This window comes from Herpailurus yagouaroundi, unplaced genomic scaffold, assembly GCF_014898765.1.
Source record: "Herpailurus yagouaroundi ecotype Mexico unplaced genomic scaffold, PumYag 77, whole genome shotgun sequence".
In the NCBI taxonomy this organism is placed as follows: domain Eukaryota; kingdom Metazoa; phylum Chordata; class Mammalia; order Carnivora; family Felidae; genus Herpailurus; species Herpailurus yagouaroundi.
In genome coordinates, this window is record NW_024412388.1 from 72,340,373 (window position 1) to 72,364,651 (window position 24,279).

At 34.7% G+C, this 24,279-nt stretch overlaps 1 protein-coding gene across 2 annotated transcripts in view; it reads right to left on the reverse strand.

Moving 5' to 3' along the window:
• SYDE2 (synapse defective Rho GTPase homolog 2) overlaps positions 1 to 24,279 on the reverse strand; it is a 54,296-nt gene that overhangs the window by 3,860 nt on the left and 26,157 nt on the right. For both annotated transcript variants that reach the window (XM_040470825.1, XM_040470826.1), the window contains exons 4-6: positions 23,174 to 23,300; positions 7,748 to 7,929; positions 4,649 to 4,877 (exon numbers count right to left, since the gene is read on the reverse strand). In XM_040470825.1, coding sequence (XP_040326759.1) covers positions 4,649 to 4,877; positions 7,748 to 7,929; positions 23,174 to 23,300 — 538 coding nt within the window. The remainder of the gene's footprint in view (positions 1 to 4,648; positions 4,878 to 7,747; positions 7,930 to 23,173; positions 23,301 to 24,279) is intronic.

The following is a 24,279-nucleotide window of genomic DNA, read 5'->3' on the forward strand; positions in this document are numbered from 1 at the left end:
TTTGATGTTTTATTTTTGAGAGAGAGTGCATGCGAGTGTGCCCATGAGTGGGGGAGGAGCAGAGAGACAGGGAGAGAGAGATCCCAAGCAGGCTCTGTGCTGCCAGCACAGAGCCCAAGCAGAGCTCAATCCCACGCCTGAGAGATCATGACCTGAGTCAACACTTAGCCAGCTGAGCCATCCAGGTGCCCCCTGATATTTACTTTAAATTGATCTTTAATAACAGTATTAATATAGAATGCCCCATGCCATTAACTGAAGCAACTGCAGAATAAATAGCTGATTTTTTCCACTGCTTAATTATTCATATTCCTTTTTCTCCTCTAGCTGCTAATCTCTACTAAGTCTCCTGGCTTTTCTCCCTCATTTTCTTGCTATTCCTGTTCTTAGTGCTTAAGTGGCATGCCTGTTGTTTTCATTACAGTACTTTGCTAACCTTGAAGTAATCTGGTTTGTGATCCAACCAAAGTAAAACTTTTTTTTTTTTTCTTTTTTAAGTAAGCTCTATGCCTTGGCAACATGGGGCCTGAACTCATGACCCCAAGATCAAGAGTTGCATGCTCTATCGACTGAGCCAGCCAGGTGCCCCAAAGTAACGCATTTTTGACTCTGGATTGAGCCTGTCTTGTCGTGCTCTCATCTTCTGATATTCACCTTCAAAACCCAGATTTGTTTTGTTGCCAGTTACTTAAACCAAATCCCTATTCAAACATTATTGTTGTGTATTTTCTTGGAAAGGATTTAAGAAACCAATTATAGTAATATTTTATATCTTTTGGACTAAGAATTCAATTTCTGAAAAATCAACCTCACTGACTTTTTAAACTACTGATGGTGGAATGCTTTCCTATTAAAAATGCAGAGAAACTGGCTAATTTTGACCCCAAAAGTTCTGGTTTTTCTAGTACTATGACTGTCCGTCTTCAACAGAATAAAATTAAAAATGCAATCTATAAAGTTGCTGAAAATGTTTCAAAATGTGATGGTATGTACTAAGAATCTTAATTTTCTTATCTTGTTTTCTACTGGTGGATTTATATTTTCAACCATCACCTAATATTATTAGCCTTTTGTCTAGAGTATAATTGCCTTATTTAATAGAATATATTGAGTGCCTCGTTAGTGCCAAGCACTGTTTTAGGACTTAGGTGTATAAGGGTAAGCAAAATATAGTCCCTGACCTCATAAAGGTTAGTCTAGTGAGAAAAGTGAAACAAAAAGGAATAGGAAAAAATTGATAGCTTTTCCCAAAAAAACCTGCCCAAAATTTACTCATCATAGAAAATGTGATACAGCAAACAGCTAGTCTAGGAGTTACACTCTCTCTAAAGCTATTTCCCCTTCTATAAAGAGAAAGAGTGGCCTATCAGTAAATTTCAATATTCTTCTTACAACAGCAAGACCATTTTTAAAAAGCAACAATTTATAAAAATCCAATACATATAAAAGATGAAACAAAAACTGTTTTGATCAAAAGGGAAGTGTGTTTCCATTTTGTTCCCTCACCTGTTGCCAATCTGGCTCCAAAGCTGCTTCCAAAGAACCTTAGGGCTTGGCAGAAGACAATCTGAAATACCACTGGCAGGATGATTTTTACCTCTCGGTGCCAATATGCTAGGATTTTAACTGATCACTTTGAAGATAAGATTTTTCAAATGGAAAGCTCAAAGCAAATTTCACTATTGCCCCAAATGAAAAAACAAAAAATAACACAAAAGTTAAAGTAAAAACGAAGGTGGATGGGAGAAATGTGGAACCAACTCTTTTTTTTACCTCCAGAGTAGGGGAAATTCCAAAAACAAAAATATGTAAGATATGCATAGCAAGGAGTCAAACCTTCTATCTAACACATAGAGATGGGCATTTACCAAGTTAATGCACTATGGCTCATTCTCTGTATCACTATCAACTTTCTCACGCACAGTCACTGCACTACTTTTATTTGATGTCTGCCTTCTCTTGAATCCAAAAACAAATGATTTAGAGGGCAAAACTAACTGGTATTTACTCTCATCTTTCCGCCCTTTGTCTGAGGTACTATAACTAAAGAAAAGTACAGGTTATAGAAAAGGAGGCAGATGTTTTTTTTAATTGAAGTATAGGTGACATGTAATGCTATATCACTTTCAGGTGAATCAACTCTATACATTACACAGTGCTCACCACAATAAGTGTAGTTATCATCTGTCACCAACATTATCACAATATTGTTGACTATACTCCCCATACCATACTTTTCATCCCCGTGACTTTATTTATTTTATAACCGGAAGTCTGTATTTCTCCCATCCAAGTACTAACCAGGCCCTACCCTGCTTAGCTTCCAAGATCAGACGAGATCGAGCGCGTTCAGGGTGGTATGGCCGTAGACTGGAAGTCTGTATTTCTTAGTCCCCTTTACCTTTACCACTCCTTCCCCCATGCCATCTCCTCCCTGGCAACCCCCAGTTTGTTCTCTGTATTTATGAGTCTGTTTCCAGTTTTTTCGTTTGTTTGTTCATTTGTTTTGGTTTTAGATTCCATATATATGTGAAATTATATGGTATTTGCCTTTGTCTGACTTCTTTCACTTAACATGATACCCTCTTGGTCCATTCATATTGTCGTGAATGGCAAGATCGCTTTTTTTTTTAAATAGTGGAGTAATATTCCATAATTAGTATATATACCACATCTTCTTTATCCATTCATCTACTGATGGGCACTTTACGCTGCTTCCATATCTTGGCTATTGTAAAGCTGCAATAAACTTTTCAAATTAGTGTTTTCATTCTCTTTGGGTAAATACCCCATAGTGGAATTACTGTATTGTATGGTATTTCTATTTTTAATTTTTTGAGGATCCTCCATACTGTTTTCCATAGCAGCTACACCAATTTACATTCCCACCAACACTGCACAGGGTTCCCTTATTTCCACATCCTCACCAACACTTGTTATTTCTTGTCTTTTTGATGCTAGCCATTCTGACAGGTGTGAGATGATATCTAATTGTGGTTTTGATTTGCATGTCCCTAATGACAAGCGATGTTCAGCATCTTTTCATGTGTCTGTTGGCCATCCATTTGTCTTCTTTGGAAAAATGTGTATTCAGGTCCTTAGAGGAGTTATTTTTAAATAACATTAACCTCTGATACAGAATCAATGATAAAGAAATCAGGTACTGATAGTAAACTGTGTTTATCTCTCCAGGTAAGCAAGTTTTAATTTGTGATTAGAACAAAGATGGCTCCTTTCCCAATTCCTGATGTTTATTACAATTAAAGCAGTTGTAGGAAAAACTATAGAAAACACATTTGAAACTTTAACCTCAGAGATCCCTTATGTTGGGCACCAAATGCAGAAATCAAACCAATTAGCCAAAGAATCTTGATTCAGGATTTTTAAATAATTAATTATATATACCAATTATATATACCAATTTAAATCATTAATTATATATACCAATTGGTATATATAATTAATATACCAATTAATTATATATACCAATTATATATACCAATTATATATACCAATTTTAAATAATTAATTATATATACCAATTAGTTATATATACCAATGTTAAAAGACACATTAGAAATGACTTTTAAGCTTGTGTTTGAAAGAAAGCAAAAATTTTAACTTTCCAAATTTAAAAGTTGAAGTTTTTTATTCACTTTTTAAAATTAGTTAGATGTATTTTAAGACTAAATCAAGCATTTTGTTGCACTTTGGTCCATCCTTACATATATCATTAAAAGAGTAACAAAGAGCTAACTTTATGCAAAACACTTTGGTCACTATCTTTGATGCTTTATCTGCAGAATCTTCACAACAACCCTGAGGTAGGCGCTATTTATAGAGAAGCATACTGAGGGGAATTAAAGTATGTGCCTGGGCCACAATGGATCTGAATCCAAGCCTGACTCCAGGAGCCAACCACTGTATGCTACATAGAGCTCCTAAGTACTTTCATGTTTGGTACTATGCAGGGTAGGGAAGGGAAGCAGGCATTACTATAGGATAAGAAAAATTTGGAACCTAAATACAGCATTAGAACATCTAATTAAACATGTATTCCTTTTAGCTCTGAAACTATATAAGCGATATAGTAGGAAAATAACTGTCAGCTTTTTGTTCTTGACTGGAACAAGGGATGGATAAGAAAGATGGAGAGATCAAAGATAACTGTCAAGTCAAGCCGGATAATTTGAAGAATGACCATGAATACAGTAAAAATGTCAGGAAGAAGAACTGATTGAAGGACTAAAGAAGTTAATATTTACAGAGTACCTATTATGTGACAAGAACTGCACTGAGCAGCTTAACATACATAACTCCTTATTTAAGCCTCCTATAAATTCCCTAAATATTATTAAAGTCCATATGACAAAAGACGATACTGAGGCTCTAAGATGTTAAAGAACCTGCCCGAGACCAGACTGCTAATAAGTAACACAACCAGGATACAAATCCTGATCTGACTAAATCCAAAATGTGCACAGTGATCTATAGGTCTATTATATTATCAGCAAAAGCAAAAAAATTTAAATAGAAAAAGCAAAATCTAGGAAATATTTTCTGCAATCATATATGGGCATATTTAGTGATTAGCTAATTCAAACACTCTGCCCTTGAAAGAGAAAAGTATTTCCAGAGAATCATTTACCTGGCCAGAGTTGAAGTAAATAATGAAGAACTTCAATATGTTTTTTGAAATCCAAAGCACTTGCAAGTTCTTCTGAATCAGTAAAGACTCTGTTGTTATGGTTAGTGTCTTGCTTCTGACTCAATAACACCGGTCCGAAGCACACAGCCAGGTTCTGGCACGTCATCTTATTCACTTCATGATAAGAAGCCACCAATTGCAAATGATCCAGCAACATCTTTAGGGTTGCCTAAATTAAGTTAAATTACATTTCACTTAGTAAAGTCATACACAGGAGCAAATTTAAGGACACAATTTACAGCAGAAAATATAAACAGACATTCTGTTACTTTTCGAAAGATTGTTTCAAAGCTTGGACCCTTAGGTTCCAATGACATAATTTGATTGATTAGATGGTTAAAATGTATAGTCTTTATAAAGGCTCATGAATGCATTCCAAATTTCAACTGGCGTCCCTAGGAAAATATACATCAACGTTTTCTTCTCTTCCCTCCTCTAAACTGACAATAGCAAAGGCTATGATGGAAAAGGGATTAGGTAAGAGTGTTTATCTTTAAGAACAGATAAATCCTCTAGTCATAATCAGGGGACTGCCAGCCTTAAACTTAGGAAGCTAACAATTTCAAACGTGGCCAGGGTCTATCATGATCCAGAATAGGAAAAAGGCCAATGTGCTTAACTAACAAATACTTCAAGTAGACAAACCATGGAAAAAAGAATAGACTAGCTAGAGATGAAAAAAATTTTTGTTGTTGTTGAGAAAGAATACTTTTTTTTAAAGTATTTTTATTTATTTAAGTAATCTCCACACCCAACATAGGGCTTGAACTCACGATTCTGAGGATCAAGGATCCAACTGAGCCAGCCAGGTGCCCCCAAAAAGAATATTTTTCAAAACTTGAAGAAACTAGTAAGGGGTGGAAGGTTATTTAGGTCTAAGCAATTATGGAAAGAAATGATGTTTTTGAAGTACTGGCATGTGATCAATCATTTAACAAATAAAATGAGTGTATAATTTCTTATTCATAATTGTATTAAAGAAATGAATGCCAAGTAAAACTGTAATTTTAAAAATTATTAAAAAAAAATCAAAATGACTTATTTCTAGAGCCAAAAGTAAAAAATGGATTCAGTGATCAGAAGGTCATTAGTAACCTTGGCAAAAACAAGTCCAGAAAGATAGGGTAGGGAGCCAGATTACAATGTGTTGAGTAGTCAAGAGTGGTGAAGAAATAAGGACAGCCGAAATAAATATTCTTCTAATGTTCGGCTGAGAAAGAAAGGAATAAAGAAAGAAGAAAAGTTAGAGGAGACTGTAATTGATATTTTGAAATCAAAACAAATCAAATATATGAATCATAAAAGCAATGTCAATAATAAATATCCATTCTTCATCTCCACTCACTATACATTTGCTAACACAAGTGGGATTCTACATATGTTGACATCTTAAGGCTGCTTTCAGCATACCATGCTGTGACCAACACACACACACACACACACACACACACACACACCTGGCTAAATATCTTAGATTTAATCTCAATAGCAAACCAAGAAATACAATTTAAAGTAAAATATTTTTTTGTCTACTAAATAAAGATGAGCCAAAAAATGCAATTGTTGTGTCCCTTTTGAAAACTAATATGAAAACATATTAAGAGCCTTTGAGGGGCGCCTGGGTGGCTCAGTCGGTTGAATGTCCGACTTCGGCTCAGGTCATGATCTTGCGATCCGTGAGTTTGAGCCCCGTGTCGGGCTCTGTGCTGACAGCTTGGAGCCCGGGGCCTGTTTCAGATTCTGTGTCTCCCTCTCTCTCTGACCCTCCCCTGTTCACGCTCTGTCTCTCTCTGTCTCAAAAATAAATAAAAATTTTTAAAAAAGAGCCTTTGAATGTTCACATCATTTAAATCAACAATTCCATTATTTCTATTCCAAATAAATAATTCTAACTGAAAAGAAATCTCTGCATAAAAATATATACAAATAGGCTCAAAACCTAAATATTATACAAAAGAGAATAGTGATTAATTATGTCAAATCCACTCAATGGAATATTATGAAGCCTTTTTAGAAAGGATGATAATAGCAAGAGCTTTAGGACCAGAAAGACCTATAAATTCAGGTAACAGACTACAGCACTCATAAAAGCTAAATAACTGGAGCAGGCCATTTAAATTTCCACTCATTTCCTCACGCGTAAGTCAAATGATACAATTTTACCTGGCAACGAAGAAGGAATATGTCTACCCCTTCACTCCACCCTTCTAATTCTGCTTACTTCTTTGTAGTTGTTCCCTTCTTCTCACCCACAGGAGTATACTTACTAATCTAACTGGACCGAGCACAGGGAAGGGGACAGTAAAGGTGAATGCAGTTTTGGGGCTTAATATTTTCACACATTCACTCTTGCCCTTTCTACCCTCACATAGTAAGAAATATAGGCAAAGCTGACCTCATCTGGACGAGCTCAGCCATCTCTCTCTTATTTTCTCTTTTGTTCTAAGGAACAACACCTAAAGTTAGATTGAGACTGGTTCTGCAGACCCAGCTACCCTTTTATCTCCTCTGGTCCTGAAGATACTGGTCCCAAGATTTAGATTGTGAGGAGGTAAATGGGAAGACACAAGAAGGAAAGTGATGGTGGTGGCAAGGGTTACTTAAGTCTTAAGGCTAAGCCACGTACACTGAAACAGTTACCATATTTTTCAAATACTAAAAGAAAATACATTAACTACATATAGTTAATTAACTAACATGTTAATTATTGTTGCCTTTGGTTATTGATAATTGCAATTGTCCATTTTCTTTACTATATCTTCTCAATTTTTCTATAATAAGCACACATTATTTTAATAATAAGGTAACCATACTCTTTAAAAACATATAGGAAGTACCTGTGCCTAGACTAAAATTATTTACAGAAGAGATAAAATTGTCATCTATATTTATGCTATTTAAGGAGCCTTTAGTAAAGGCAGAGCTTAAACTCCTAAGTGCCACAAATGTGAAATACCTGAAAAACTATTTGTAGCTCTGGAGCTAAGTATATATTCATTAGCTGGCTTTCAGGGAAAAAGGTATACCACTGATGCTCACCCTCTCAACATCAGGCAGACAATCAAGCAGGTCAACAGTATACTTAGAGTCACTTGGGTCATTCTCACATCCACTTGATGACATTTTCAAAGGATTTTTTGCCATTGCATCTATTACAGCCTCATAAAGCTGCTTTGTTATCAGAGGAGAAGGAAGTTCTCTTAGATAGTCCTTAAGAACACCTTTAGAAAACAAAGACAGATAGCAATTGGTCTTCAAAATAAAATAAACTGTGGTGAATTATTTTTAACTGAAGTATTGTTAACCTTTAATATTGTGAAAATAACAAAAGCAACAACAAAAAACTATTATGCTAGTGAACATTTTGTATTCTTATAAATTGCCTTGGTAATTGACTTCTTGTTTTGCAACCATGCTAAAAATGCACACACATAATTTCCAATTATCATACATATTATTAGGTTTGTTACTCATAAAGTAAGCAATTCGCAGTACATATACTTTATTGATTCTGGCCCTCTATAAATGCATGTGAAACAAAAGCTGAGAAAGCAAGGCATACTAATATAATTGTAAATTATTCCAATTACATGGATTTTTAATATCTATACTCTTATTTGGTAAAGAATACTAATTGTCCATGTACAACATCATGTTTCATAATAGTGTGTTGTGTATTTGCAAGTTGTTTTGTTTATTTACTGATGAGAAACAGGATTCTCCCTTACATTATTTTGTAGATTTTGGGGTTGTATCCAAAGAAGGTTGGATCAAAATACCTGTTTGCATAAACTGAAATCACATCTTCCTGCTATGCCATCAGATTTTTAAAAGTGGGGTTGGGAATTTTGATAAATTTGGAGTAACTTATTTTGGGAAAGAATAAATTTTAAATGTTTTCTATTTTCTTCTTATAAATGAGGCATAACTGACATACAAGAGTAAATCTTAAAAGTTCTCATCACAGAAAAAAAAATTCTAACTATTCATGGTAATGGATTTGTAACTATTTATGGTTAAGGAGACTTTTTGTGTTGACCATTTCATAATACATACAAATATTGAATCACTATGTTGTACACCTGAAACTAATATAATGTTATACATTAATTATACCTCAATAGGAAAAAAAGTGGTCAAAAGGCCTTGCAAATAAATGAGTTATATAAATATATTTCCCCTTTAATATTCTTATGTGTCTTAAACATATTTATGAGTGGTTGGATAATCTCAAATGCTACAGCATTGTATGAGGGGGAAAAATCATTCTTAATATCAAATAAATAAAACCAAAAGCCAAGAACAGAAATCATCACACTTGTCACTATAACAAGAGTGAGGGAAGTCAATTCCAAACACACCACAGTGGTCATGAACTAAGAGAGATCACCTACGGTAGAGGAAACAGGAAAGTGTGATTTATGGTTGTTACATATAAGCAAGGTAGGTAAGGCACTAGCTAAAATCTACAATGTGATCATAAGGGAGAACAGGAGATTTTCGGACACCAAAAACCTAAAACTAAACAATATCAATTCAGAACATGCTCTCAGCAAAACTGAGAACTTAGACTGCTTTTTGTGGTTATCCCAAATGATTTTATGAATTTCGTAATTTTTATATGCCTGACTGGTATCCATGAAATAACAAAAGTACAATTCTCATCCAAAGAAACACAAGTGTTGTACTTACTGAAAGGCTGTATTATTTTCAAGAATAAAAGTATATACTCTTTCATTAATTAGATGGTGGTTTAGTAAAATTTTTACAGACTTGTAATGATTTATGGTTTTCCATGATGTTTTCTTAGGCCACATTCCACCAAATTACAGATTTCCAGAAACTGTAGTACTGCTTTATATGTTTTAGTGTAATAATGCTTTAGTGTAATAGCATCTTCATTTTAAAACCAGAATCAGGCTGAATACGGTTTTCACATTTATGTGAAGCTAAAATTTATGCTTTATGTAGTTTTAAGACACTGATATCCTAGTGTCCCATTACCTTTAATCAAAAGTAATTACATTCTTGTTGAAAAGTGAATTATGCATCAAATAAGGAAACTTCAGGTTGTAGTAAAAGGGAAAAACAGTACAGAAAAAAAACCCTATCTTTTTGATAAGACTTTATGGAACAGAATTTGTATTTAATCAGAATGACTAAAGACCCTTTTTTGGTGATGAAAGCAAAAGAAGTGGAAGTGTGAGATCTCTTGGTTTTTTCATCTACAGTATTTATATTGCAATCTCAACTAGGTATAGTGCATTAATATAAAATACTTTTGAAATATATCATCTTTTTTTTTTTAAATGGAACCTATTCAAAAATCACATACTGCTAGATAGGATATTGAAATGATTGGTGTGCATTATTTTTTAAAATCTTCATTTTTGGTCAGCATAAATTTCCTTTAATTTTCATTTCCAGTAGGACTTCATTTTGAGGTTTAATGTCTATGAAGCCAGTATAAAGTTTTACAAAGTAGTAATTCTGGATTCCAAGTCATTTAAGATGAAAAATGAAATGTGAGAGGTGCCTGGGTGGTTCAGTTGGTTAAACGCCTGACTTTGTTTGGCTCAGGTCATGATCTCACAGTTGGTGAGTTCAAGCCCTGTGTCAGACTCTGCGTTGTGTCAGGCTGATAGCACAGAGCCTGCTTGGGATTCTCTCTCTGTCCCTTCCCTGCTCTCTCTCTCAAAAATAAACATTAAAAAAAAAAAAAAGAAAAATGAAATGTGAAATTACTTAAGAAAACTAATTTTCTTCTGTAACATCTAAGTCCTCATCATCCTCTTCATCATCATCTTTTGCTTGTTGATCCTTTATTAGTTATCTGTCCTATTGCAGATACACACTTAGCTGACAGTGATCTTTGAAGAGTTGACTTTGGATCTGCTCTGACAATATCTAAACAGGATGAATAATCTGGTTGATATGGACAATTTCGAAAAACCTCTAAATCTTCATCAATGTTTTGTATAAATTGGTAGATAGCAGTGCAGACCTTTAAAACTTTGCCATGAAGTAACATTTCAATAGTGATAAATTCTAAAAATATAGTCTTTATGTCCTTTATTTTCTGCTTTTCAAAACTGTCAATAGTTTCCTCCAGATGATGAGTTGTTCAGGTAGCATCCATTGTGGCTCTCTGCAATTAAGTTTCTGCCTTACAAAACATTTTTTTAAAGATCAAAAGCCAGATGCTCAGTCAGTTGAGCATCCAACTTCGGCTCGGGTCATGATCTCACAGTTTGTGAGTTCAAGCCCCATATCGGGCTCGCTGCTATGAGCGCAGAGCCCACTTCCGATCATCTGTCCCCCTCATTCTGCCCCTCCCCCACCTGCACTCTCTCAAAAATAAACAAACATTAAAAAGCAAACAAACAAAACAAACAAAAAAAGATCAAAAGTCAAAGGATACAATAATATGTATTCCTTCTGAGTTAACTGATTGGCTTCCCAATTCATTGCTATTAACGTTGCTCTGAGATCCTCTCATTTCATTTTCACAATGGTTCCATAAGCTTTCAAAGGTTCAACTACTCTGGCTTCAAGTCTTTCAACCTCTGCTTGTTGATAATACTGAAGTTTGGCAAACTAATCAGAAACGTTTTTTAGGCCCTGCTTTCTTCCTTTCTTTCTTTGTCTCTCTCTCCTTCCTTCCTTCCTTCCTTCCTTCCTTCCTTCCTTCCTTCCTTCCCTCCCTCCCTCCCTCCCTCCCTCCCTCCTTTATTTTTTCAGGCCCTGCTCTAAACCTGGGGTCTCTGTAGAGGCATACACGTTGATTTCATTCACCAGTCGGTCTGCTTTGTCTCACAGTCTGGCATTTTTCCGCACATAAGCAGCAAAGGTTTGGCACAGCTCTCCGAAATGCTTCCCCGCATTTGTGACAGCATCTTGCAGTTGTCTGGTTTGAGTATCCTAGTTTTCCAACCTATGCCTCAACACCCTGCCTTGTGCATGGCCGGGGACCCCGGGCTGGCATCCAATGACCTGGGCTCTGACATGACTGAGCGTGAACTACAGTGCAAGATGCCACCTCCTGGAGCCCCCACCACCATCTGATAATTTTTTCAATTTTGATAGTAATATGATTCATTAGTTTCTTATGGATCCTTCCATGTTTGTTTATGTAAATATAAATAATGTATTACTATTATTATCATTTGTTACATAATAGATAGCATATCATGTCCTGTTCTGTTTCTTGCTGTTTCATTTAACATCATATCCTTGAGATCTTTTCAGTATACAGAAAGCTTCCTCAATCAGTTTTATAGCCACATCACAGTATTTCAAAGCAGCTTGCACTGGGGCCAGAAAAACAGAAAAACAGCTGTTCTAACCAACACAGAGCAATGGGGACCAGATCTAACTTCCTGCCTGTAACAACTGGGAACACCAGATAAAATATCTGAAAAAAAAAAATTAAAAAACTGTGTCCAACATATTAGACATCAGTCAAAGAAGGATAGTGATCCCTAAGGGATGGGAATCTAATGAGGTGTGCTCATAACTGCCTTATTGCCCGAAAACCTTTCCAAGTCACTGTGAGGGGGTGCAAACACAGGTAGCTAGTAGGTCCAGCTAAGTTGAGGAGAGGAAGCTAGAAGACTGAGGAAGTCAAAGCAGCTAGAGCTTGCAGGACAGAGTATTAGAGTAGATAGCTGCTCAAAAAAACAAAAACAAAAAACAAACAAACAAAAAAACACCTCTGGAGATTTCCAAGAATCCCCCTGAGTCTCTGAGTACTGATCAGCATGTGCAGGTGAGGAAACTAACCAAGGCTGGAAAAGGAACCACCCAAAAAGATTAAAGGGAACAATTTCAGGAGCTTATACTAGCAGGCAATAAATAGCTCCTGTTCTGAGCAACCAAAGTGAAAAACTTCGTAACTTACGATATTTGGGTATAGTACTGTTACAGCTTGAATTGCGTCTTCCACAAACATATATTTGAGTCTTATCCCTCAGCACTTCAGAATGTGGCCATGTTTGGAACAGGATCTTTACAGAGATAATCAAGTTAAAATGAAGTCAGTAGGGTAGGCCCTAATACATTCTGACTGGCGTTCTTATAAAAGGGGAATTTAGACACAGAGACAGACATACAAAAAGGCAAGAGGATGTGAAGAAGCAGGGGAGAACTGTGTGAAGCCGGAGAACTGGAGTGATGCATCTATAAATGAAGGAATGCCAAAGATCGCCAGCAAAAAAACAAAGGCTATGATGAAGCAAGGAAGAATTTCCCTACAGGTTTCAGAGGGAGCAAGATCCTGCTGACAACTTGATTTTGGACTTCCAGCCTCCAGAACCATGAGGCAATACATTTCTGTTGTTTTAATCACCTAGTTTGTGGCACTTAGCAGCCATAGGAAACTAATATGAATGCAAAGAAGGGTTTTGCTTCAGTAGTGAATCAAAGAAATATAAAAAGAGAAGACTTATTTAAAAGCTTCTCTCTTTCTGCTTACAAGCACACCTACAAAAAGTGAAGTTCCCAAGTAACTTCATTGTATACTAGAACAAAGCCCAAGAGTGTCTATAAAATTAAAAAATATATATATCAAAAAAATATATATATATATATATATATATCTAGCACCCAAGAAGGTAAAATTCACATCTGACATCCAATAAAAAATGACCATGTGTATAAAGAAGCAGGCAAATATGATCTATAATGTGGAGAAAAATCAATTGTGAACCAACCCAGAAATGACATAGCTGATAGAATTAGTAGACAAGGACATTGCAACAGTTATTATATGGTATTTCATATGTTTAAGAAGCTAGAAGAAAGACTGAACATGCCAAGTAGAGAGACAGAATGTTTGAAAAAAAGATCAAATTTCTAATAGTGAAAATTAAAATATCAGAGATTAAAAATACAATGAGTTAAATTAATATTAGCAGAGAAGATTAATGACTTGAAGACACAGCAATAGAAATAACTAAAATTAAACAGAGAGATTAAAAAAAAAAGACTGGAAAAATGAACAGAATGTCGGTGAGCTGTAAAACAAATACCAGTGACCTAATACATGTGTAAGTCTTTAAAGGAAAACGGGAGGTAGAAAATGGGTGAGTCAAAACCACAATCGTAATTGAAGATTTCAACATGCCTCTCTTAACAAGAAGAAAGAAAACACATAAAGACATGGAAGACTGGAACAACATTATTAATCAACTTGACTGCATTGGTAATTATAGCACATTACATCTCCAAACACCAGAACACACATTCTTCTCAAGGGTTCAAATGAAACATTTACCACACAGAAGAGCATATCTTTGACCTTAGAATAAGTTTAAATAAATACAAAAAGATTCAAGTCACATGAAGTATGTACTATGATTATAATGGAATTAAATGAGAAATTAATAATAAAAAAGTATCTGGAAAATTCTGTAAATATTTTGACACAAACTAACATACTTCTAAATAATCCATGAATCAAAGAAGAAAGAAAAAGGAAAATCAGAAAATGAGGGATGCCTGGGTGGCTCAGTTGGTTGGTTGTCTGACTTCGGTTCAGGTCATGATCTCACGGTTCGTGGGTTTGAGCCCTGTGTCAGGGAGCCTACTTAGGATTCTGTGTCTCCGTCTCTCTCTGCCCCTCCCGATCCCTCGCTCTCCCTCTCCCTCTCTCTCTCAAAAATAAATAAACATTAAAAAAATTTTTTTAAAGGGGCGCCTGGGTGGCTCAGTTGGTTGAGCATCCAACTTCAGCTCAGGTATGATCTCACTGCTGGTGAGTTCAAGCCCTACATCGGGCTCTGTGCTGACAGCTCAGAGCCTGAAGCCTGCCTCAGATTCTGTGTCTCCCTCTCTCTCTCTGCCCCTCCCCACTCACACTGTCTCTCTCTCTCTCCCTCTCTCAAAAAATAAAATTTAAAAAAAAATATTTTTTAATTAAAAATTGTTTGAACTGAGTGAAAATGAAAACAAAACACATCGGAATTTGTGGGATGAAGTTTAGAATTTAGAAAGAAATCTATAGCACTAAGTGTTTACATTAGAAAAGAAGGAAGGTCCCAAATAAATGATTTGTTTCCCTTAAGAAAATAGAAAAAAGGGAGGAAGTTATACTCAAAGTGAGCAGAAGAAAAGAAAATATAAAGATCAGAGTAGAAATTAATGAAATAGATAATAGAAAGCAATAGACAAAATAAAATCAAAATTTGTTTCTTTGAAAAGATCAACAAAATTGACAAACCTTCAACTAAGCTGACCAAGGAAAAAAGAAGACTCACATTACCAAAATCAGTAATGAAAGAGGGCATCACTACCAACCTTATAGAAATAAAAAGGATTATAAGTGAATATTATGAATAACTATATGGCAATAAATTAGATAACTCAGATGAAAGCTAGAACTCATAGAAAGAGGTAAACTATTGAAAGTGACTTAAGAAGAAATAGAAAATCTGAATATATTTATAGTTAAACAATTTCTTAAGTTTATTTATTTTGAGAGAGAGAGAGAGAGAGAGCATGAGCAGGGTGGGGGCAGAGAGAGCGGGGAGATAGAGAATCTCAAGCAGGCTCTGTGCTGTCAGTGCAGAGCCCAGTGCAAGGCTGGAACTAATGAACCATGAGACCATCATGATCTGAGCCTGAATCAAGAGTCAAATGCTTAACCAACTAAGCCACCCAGGTGCCCCTGAGGAGATTTATAATAAGACACTGAATTAGTAATTTTTGAAACTTCGCACAAAAGAAAGCCCGGCCCCAGATAGTTTAAGTGATAGATGAATACTACCAAATACTGAAAGAAGAACTAATACTAATTTTTCACAAACTCTTACCAAAAATAGAAAACACTTCTCAACTCATTCTACAAGACCAGTATTATGCTGACACCAAAACCAGACAAAGACATCACAAGAAAACTATAGACCAATATCGTGTAGGACACAAAACTCTTCAACAAAATGCTAGCAACTAAATCCAGCAACATATTAAAAAGGAAAAAAAAAAAGAATATACATCAGGACTAACTGGGATTTATCTCAGGAATGCAAAGGTTGGCTTAACATCTGAAAACCAATTCATGTAATATACTATATCAATAGAATAAAGGACAAAACCACATGATCATTTCAACAGAGTCATAAAAGTCATTGAGCAAAATTCAACACACTGTCATGATAAAAACACCCAAAAAACTTGGAATAGAAGGGAACTTCCTCAAGTTGCTAAAAGGGATCTATGAAAAACTCAGTTAATATCGTAAGTAATGGTCAAAAGCAGAATGCTTTTCTCCTAAAATCAAGAACAAGATAAGGATGTTCAGCTCTTGCCACTGCTGTTCAACATTACATTGGAGGTTCTAGCCAGGGTTAATTAAGCAAGAAAAAGAAATAAGAAGGATCCACCTTGGAAAGAGAGAAGTAAAAATATCTCTATTTGCAGGTAACATAATCTTGCATATAGAAAATCCTAAGGAATCCACTAAAAAAACAGAATAATTGAGTTTAGCAAAGTACAAGATCAATATGCAAAAATCAACTGTATTGTGTTTTAATTTTTATTTTAGAGAGAGAACATGGGGAGAAGGGCAGAGGGAGAAAGAGAGAAAATCTTAAGCAGTCTCCATGCTCAGTGCAAAGCCCAGCGTGGGAGCTTGATCTCACAATGGTGAGATCAAGACCTAAGCAGAAATCAAGAGTCAGATGCTTAACCAACTGAGCCACCCAGGTGCCCCTCAACTGTATTTCTATGCACTAAAAATGAACAGTCCAAAAAAAAAAGAAAAAAAAAGATAATTCCATTTACAACAGCATCAAAATAATTAAATACTTAGGAATAAATTTAACAAAAGAAATACAAAACTTGTGCTCTGAAAACTAAAAATCATTTATGAAAAAAATTTAAAAAATAAATGGACAGCTATCCCATGTTCATAGATCACAACACCTAATACTGTTAAAATGAAAATACTCTCCAAACTGACTATAGATTCAGTCAGTTTGATATAAAACCTATCAAAATCCTACATAGCTTTTTCACAGAAATTTACAAGCTGATCCTAAAATTAGTATGAAAAAGCCAAAATAGCCCAAAAAAATCTTAAAAAAAAAAAAAGAACATGGGTAGCCTAACACCTCCAAATTTCAAATTTTACTATAAAATTTCATTAATCAAAACAATGTGGTACTGATATAAGGATAGACATACAGATCTATGAAACAGAACTGAGAGTCCAGAAATAAACCCTCATATTTATGGTCAATAAATTCTTGATAAGGTATAAAGACAATCCAATGGAAAGAAAGTAGTCTTTTAATAGATTTTGGATGGGTCATTTGCATGTTAAAATCACTTAGGACAAAGACAGGACTTTCGTTTGAAATATAACCATTGGTAAGATATCCAAATTGTTCACTGGAAGCGCCTGGGTGGCTCGGTCAGTCAGTTGAGTATCTAACTCTTGATTTTGGCTTGGGTCATGATCCCAAAGTCATTGTCTAGAGCCCTGCATCTGGCTCCGCCTTAAATGTGGAGCCTGCTTGGGATTCTCTCTCCCTCTCCTTCCCTCCCTCTCTCTCTCTCCTTTTCTCTCCCTCTCTCTCTCTCCTTTTCTCTCCCTCGCCTTTTCTCTCTCTTTCCCTCTCCCTCTCTCCCCTGCTCATTCTCTCTAAAATTTAAAAAAAAAAAACTTTAAAAAAGTATTCACTGAATAAATGGGAATGTCCAAGAGTTCTGCAGATAATCTTAAATAGGAAAGACAGAGGCAGTGTAGGTATGCACCATGAAACTTTAGAGAGCTTTATTCTCAGAAGAGCATAAGTTTCTGTTCAACAGTGAAAAGATAACAATCTGGAAATAGTGCTGGGAAACCAAGAGTATATTGACCAGACTTCTTCCTGACATATAAGAAGAAACAGAATATGTATAAAGAACTTGACATATCCTAACAATCAATACATGCTAGATGTACAGTGATGATAACAATAAAGCATTTTATACACCGTAGACATGTAGTAATTGTTTATTCCCATTCCTTAACTTATATCATGTGACTTTTTTTACTACCATCATTAGTTTTGCAGTCTAAACCTATCTACAACGAATAGTAACATGTGGTGTAAAGAGGACAACTGAGTTACAGTTAGAAAGTGAAAACCCAATTTTCTGTAGCTGCCAAATAAAGACAGCTACCAACCCTCTAGGGCATGATTTAAAAAAATAAAAATAAAAAAGATTCCACGTGTGTTCCTTGACAAAAAGCAAGACTTGTTAGTTCTAACGAAACTTAATATGCCCTGGTAGTTTGAGACTCACCCTATAATGCAATTAAACTAAATTAAAACCTAAAAGATCTCCAGAAAAGATAATGTTATAGTTTAGTAAAACACATATTTCAAATACCATTATCCTTTGTATAATACACTAAGCAACCATTAATATAAATGAAATTTTAAATTAACACAAGTTCAAGATTACTTACTTCACTATAATTTGAGGGCAAATAAGGGAGAATTATTACTAACAAATACTAAGCACTTAAAGTCTGTTCAATGCACATTATGTTCAACAAAGTAAAAGTTATCGCTCCTTTTCTGTATGTAGACATTAGAAAATTCTATATATAGAATAATTAAGTTCATTAGAAAAATAAAAAGATTTTATAAAATGATATAGAGAGGAGGTATTTTTACTATATGGTGACATATACTATGTAACTACCTATCAATCTAGAAGTTAGCTATATGACCTTATCCCAAAAAGTTAGTGATATGAGTATCTTAAGCCATACTGCCATGTTAACATCTTTTTTTTTTTTTTGAGAGAGAGAGAGAGAGAGAGAGTAGGAGAGCAAGCAAGCATGAGTGGGGGAGGGGCAGAGAGAGAGGAAACAGAATCCCAAGCAGGCTCCGTGCTGTCAGTGCAGAACCTGATGGGAGGCTCGAACTCACAAACAAGATCATGACTTGAGCTAAAGTCAAGAGTCAGACACTTAACCAACTGGGCCAGCCAGGCGCCCCCAACCTTAACATTTTTGAATACTCTGGGGACATAAAAACCATAAGATAACAAGTTTGTGGTGACAGTCTTTAATGCTACAGAAACTATGTAAGGGAGACTTGGGGAAAATTTACATGGAAAAATTTATTTAGTGCAACATAGTACATCTTTTACCATGTACCTGAAGAAAATGCAGGCAATTATAGGTAAATAAAGAAGGGGTTCTTGGCTAACATCTAAGTTGCTCTGTAATAGTTAGATACTATGAAACCATATGCCTCTCACCTTCATTCAGGCACAAGGACCAACACAGGAAAATTCTACTCATCCCCATGATAAAATAGGTATCATCACACTAAAAAAAAAAAAAAAAAAAGGCATTCTGATAACTAAAACTACTTCTATTTCTCAGAGACTGGTCTGTAATACCTATATTTTATTAATTCTCAATTTGCAAAATTCACTCTGTTCCTCTACCTAGAACTCTAGCCCCAGATCTTCCAATGGTTAACTCTGTATTATATAGATTTTAGCTCAAAAGGCACTTCTCATATCAATTTTCTTCTCTGATCACTCCAACCATGGGAGTCACCAAGTTGACTACTACCTCCAATCAGTATCATTCCCATTGCCCTACTTATCATGCATAAGTTACTATATCTTACTATTCATTGATTACTGATTCTCCTCCCTTACAAGAATACATATATGAGGACTGAGATACTGTTCATCTTGTTCACTTGTCCCTGGTGCCTAGAAGAATGCCTGACATATAGTAAATGACATCAATAAATATTTAGTAAGTAAACCAATTAACTTCTAGATAGGGAAGGATAAGTGATTAAGTGGACTCTCTATACTGCCTCAGTATATTTTGATTGCTAAATCTATTACTATTCCTCAGTGTTTTGCATTCCTTAGTATTTATACAATTTAGGTGTCTATGTTCAATGCAGGTAAAGAAAAACAAAAATAATTTTAAAGTTAATGTGCCAGAGATCAGAGAACATATAATATGCATGGTGGGGGAAATGCATATTTAATATACATAAATGAAGAAAATTATTAATGGTTTAAAGATAACTTTGGGGTTACTACTGATCAAGTATTCTTCTGAGCAAAATAAAAGAATTAAAGATAATTTGGGGGTTATTGCTGATAAAGTTTTCTTTTGAGGCAAAATAAAAGAATTAAGAATTTAAAAAGAATTAAAATTAGAAAAGTCATGGTCAAATGAATGTCTAAGTATTGAACTTAGATAGTGATTGTGTAACCCTGCAATATGATGTCTATTTTATAAAGGGCAGATACATTCAAATTGGATTTTCCTTCTTAGGAGGAAGGAAAGATTATTATTCTTTTCTAATAATCACTAAATAATAAGTATTTTTACTTTTCTAATTTCTTGTTCCTTTGATAAATAAGAGCTATAAACAAATATGAATAGATTTCATACCTTAAATTTTGTACCCCATGAAAAATATGGTTGTCTAGCGTACTTCATTATGTGTTTTAGACAAACCAACTACTAAGAACACATTAAACTGTGAGTAAAGTACAGGCTGTGTGCTGACAGCTCAGAGCCTGGATCCTGCTTCGAATTCTGTGTGTCTCTCTCTCTGCCCCTCCCCCACTCATGTCTCTCTCTGTCTCAAAAAAAAAATAAACATTAAACTGTGAGTAAACTCTATCATTCATTAATATCTCATTTTTTTAGAACTACTGAATTGTTAATTATATTTCAAGTTTACTTAGAAATTTGAGTTCACATGGAACACATGAGGCAACATTATTACTGGCAAATTCTACAAATCAACAATATCCTTTATACTGAGACATGATGAGACCTTGCATATAATTCATTGTAATCTCAATGATATTTGTCAGACAACTTTTACATCATTTCATTGTTTTGTTTTGTTTTTTTTATCAAGAAAGAAAATAGCTCTAGGTTCTTTTGAAAAACAGCTTTCCTGAAATGAAAGAGTATAAACAACAGAGCAAAAAAATACCCAATTCATAAACTATGGAGACACTCAATTTTAGAAACGAATGATACAAATCTAACATTCATTGACCTATTGTTCATATCATCTCCACATGCTGCAAATTTCTAATTAAGGACCTTGTCTTATAGCAAATAATCAAATCAAGCCACGTCATGTTATCTTTTTAATTCATACATATTTGCACAATTTTTTTTTTAAGATAATGCCTCAACAAGATTAAATATTTCATTTAGTTATAGAGTGTAATTTCCTGGGAACTGCTATTTATAAAATCTCTCTTTAATGGATTCTTTACTAATTTTGTTAATTACATATTATTAAGGGAAAAATTCTACTTTCTTTTTTGTAGACATAATTCATTTTTTGTAGAAAGAATAAGCTTTCTTCCTTTATAAAAATAAAAGTAACCATTATCTCTGGTTTGCTAAAATTTAGAAGAAAGAAAAAGTTCCTTGATTTATTGTCTATTAGAATTAAAATGGTTAGGATCAAAGTTTTGATTATCTAAGAGTATATATTAAATACATGAAAATACAGTCATTCAGAATTCAGAGATTGGGAATCTCAACTATTTGAAAAGCCTCAATCCTAAAAGTAAGCTTTAAAGGATTCCAACCAACAAAAACCTCTTTAATATGTGCAGGTTGAACCTTCCTCAAATTCTCTCCGAGGCAATTAATTGCATGTAAAATGACAAATCAAATTAGAGAGATAAATAATATTACAGCATGAAAAAAAAATGGCAGTTACCAGTAGAGGGAAGACAAAGAACTATCAAAATACAAAGAAGATCTGAAGATACATACCAAACCATCTATAGGTGAAAGGATAGGATACTGAAGATATATTTCAAAATAATCCATGTCTAGGGGAGAATCAAATGAGGGGTATAAAAGAGACAGGTATGGTCATGTGTTGATTATGGAAGCCAGGTAATAGATATAGAGGGTTTGTCACAGTATTCTACTTTTATATATGCTTGACAACTTTGCTAATAAAATACAACAACAAAAACACGGAATTATAAGTCAAGAGTCCCTGAAGATATCGATTAGTGATAAACAATCTCATAATGGCCAAATTCAAAGGCCTTATTTCTGTTCCCATCTTATATGATCTCTCCATCAAATGACACTGCCTCATACCTTTCCTTAAACTACTGTCTTTCGTTTCCCAAACTTTCTGACTCCTATCCTCTCAATCTCTTCAGCTGGAACTTCTTTGTCTTCGTGCCTCCAAAGTTTGGAGATCCTCAAAGATCTTGTCTCTTCAAACTTTACCGACAATCACAAAGTGTTAATTACAATTATATGCTAATGACCCGCACATTGCCATTTCCCACCTCCACGTCTCAGGAGTACTAGAAGTATATTTCCAATGTTATATATTGGAATATACTCACCACTTGGTAAATTTTACTATATCCTCTCCTTAGCTGTAGATGAGCACTTTCTACTTTGCCTGATATATCCATGTAGATCACCTACTAGTACCTCAAATTCAGTATATAAGTTTGAAACAAAACCCAATTCAGTTTTTTGTGGTTTTTTTTTTTTTTTTTTCCACATTTCTCCACCAAAAGCAGTAGCTCTCCTCTCAGCTTCTTAGTTTCTGCAAATGGTACCAAATCAACAAGGCGTCAAAGTCATGCTTGTCTGGGCCCTCTCTTTCTTCACATCTTTTCAGTTCTATTCTTTCCTATTGTTACTGCTACAAGACTCCTTCAGCTCTTATCACCTCTTTGCTGGTACTACTGCTAAGGCTTCCTAATTGGTCTTCTGTCCTCTGGTTTCTTTTAATTACAATCCGTCACATAGAGTTGCCAGATTAATATTCCTGAAGACTATCTCTCTAAAGATTTCACTCCCCTGCTGAAAAATCTTTGATGGGGGGCGCCTGGGTGGCTCAGTCGGTTGAGGGTCCGACTTCAGCTCAGGTCATGGTCTTGCAGTTCGTGAGTTTGGGCCCCATGCTAACAAACAGCTCCGAGCCTGGAGCCTGCTTCAGATTCTGTATCTCTCTCTCTCTCTCCCCCTCCCCTGCTCATGCTCTGCCTCTCTCTGTCTCTCAAAAATAAATAAAAAAATCTTTGATGGGTCCCCTCTGCCTAGTAAATAAATCTGAATTCTCTATCCAAATAGTCAATGCCCTTTACATGACCTAGCGACAATCAAACTGAACTCTGATGGTGTTTTATTTATCCTCCTATGAAGAAAATGTACCTTTTTCCTTCTGCTACCTAGTAATAGGTAATTTAACATAGGTTGTATTTCCCCCCCAATATTTATTGGTTGTTTGAGGGCAAGGACCATATCTTGGTACTACCTCCCCACAGAAAATAATACAATGTTTGTGAAGGAAGGAAAATAAGACTTCAGAATAAAACCCAATTAAATTTAGGCTACAAAACAGTATTTTAAGTCCTTTTCCTACAGATGTATTCTTTCCAGAATGTGTACAGAGAATAAAAATTATTTATTACCTGTTATTACATTTATATCTGGGTACTGGTTTTCACACAGACCAACAGCTTTGCTATCTCTCTCAAAAGCCTCTCGAAGTTCTTTCTTGACTGCTGCCGAACCACATAATCGGTACAGGCCTACTACCTAGAAATAAAATTATGGCCACATTATGATAAATTTGATAAGGAGAAGATATAACAGCACAAAATATTTAAGTCACATGAACTTGGTAATCAAATATGTTCTAATGACATTTAATTAAAAATACCTCAAACAGCTTTTGAAATCTCACCATAGACTATATTCATCAGTTTAATAAAAACATTCTATATTCTTTCATTTAAATTCAGACAATATACTATGATTTCTATAATGCTGGCTATCTTAAGATACAAGCCCTTCCCTTTAGTCTTATATGCTCAACCAATATCTCCATGCCCCAAGGGCATGCCTTTTCACATCTTCTCCCTGAAGAAGAAATGCAGCACAGTGGTTAAACAAGGGTTTGGGATTCCATATAGTCCCACTCTGTAACTCCTTGCTTAGTGAATTTGGGCAAATTATTTAATCTCTTTAAATTCAATTTATTTATCCATAAAAAAGTAATACCATTGAAATAAAATTCCAATATACTATTTGTGTGAAGTTACCTTTTTAGAAGAAAAAAAAGATCCTCAGGAAGAAATGAATTTTTTAACTTACTAAGTTAATTGATTATAAAGGGACAGAGGAAATTCAATTACAATATATTAAAATTAAAATTAAACCTTTAGTTCAAAATGTATATAAGATACACAGATACCACCCACCCTACATTAAAAAGATTCATTTTTTAAACACAGTTCATATAGGAGATAAAATACTAAGTCTTAGGAAGTTCACTATAAAGTCACTGAGAAGAAATCAGCACTGTATCTGTAAAGAGAAAACATGACTGATTAAGCAATCAGAGTTTAAAAAAAAAAAAAAACCTTCAAGAAAATTAAGAAAAATACATGGTTGTTGATTATATTTCCACATCAAAGACTGTTTAGGAAGCCGAATCACCTTGAGTTGAAGGAAGTTATAAAGAAATTATTTCAAGACAGAAAAAAGTAAGAACAAACAGTGAGGATCCCCAAAG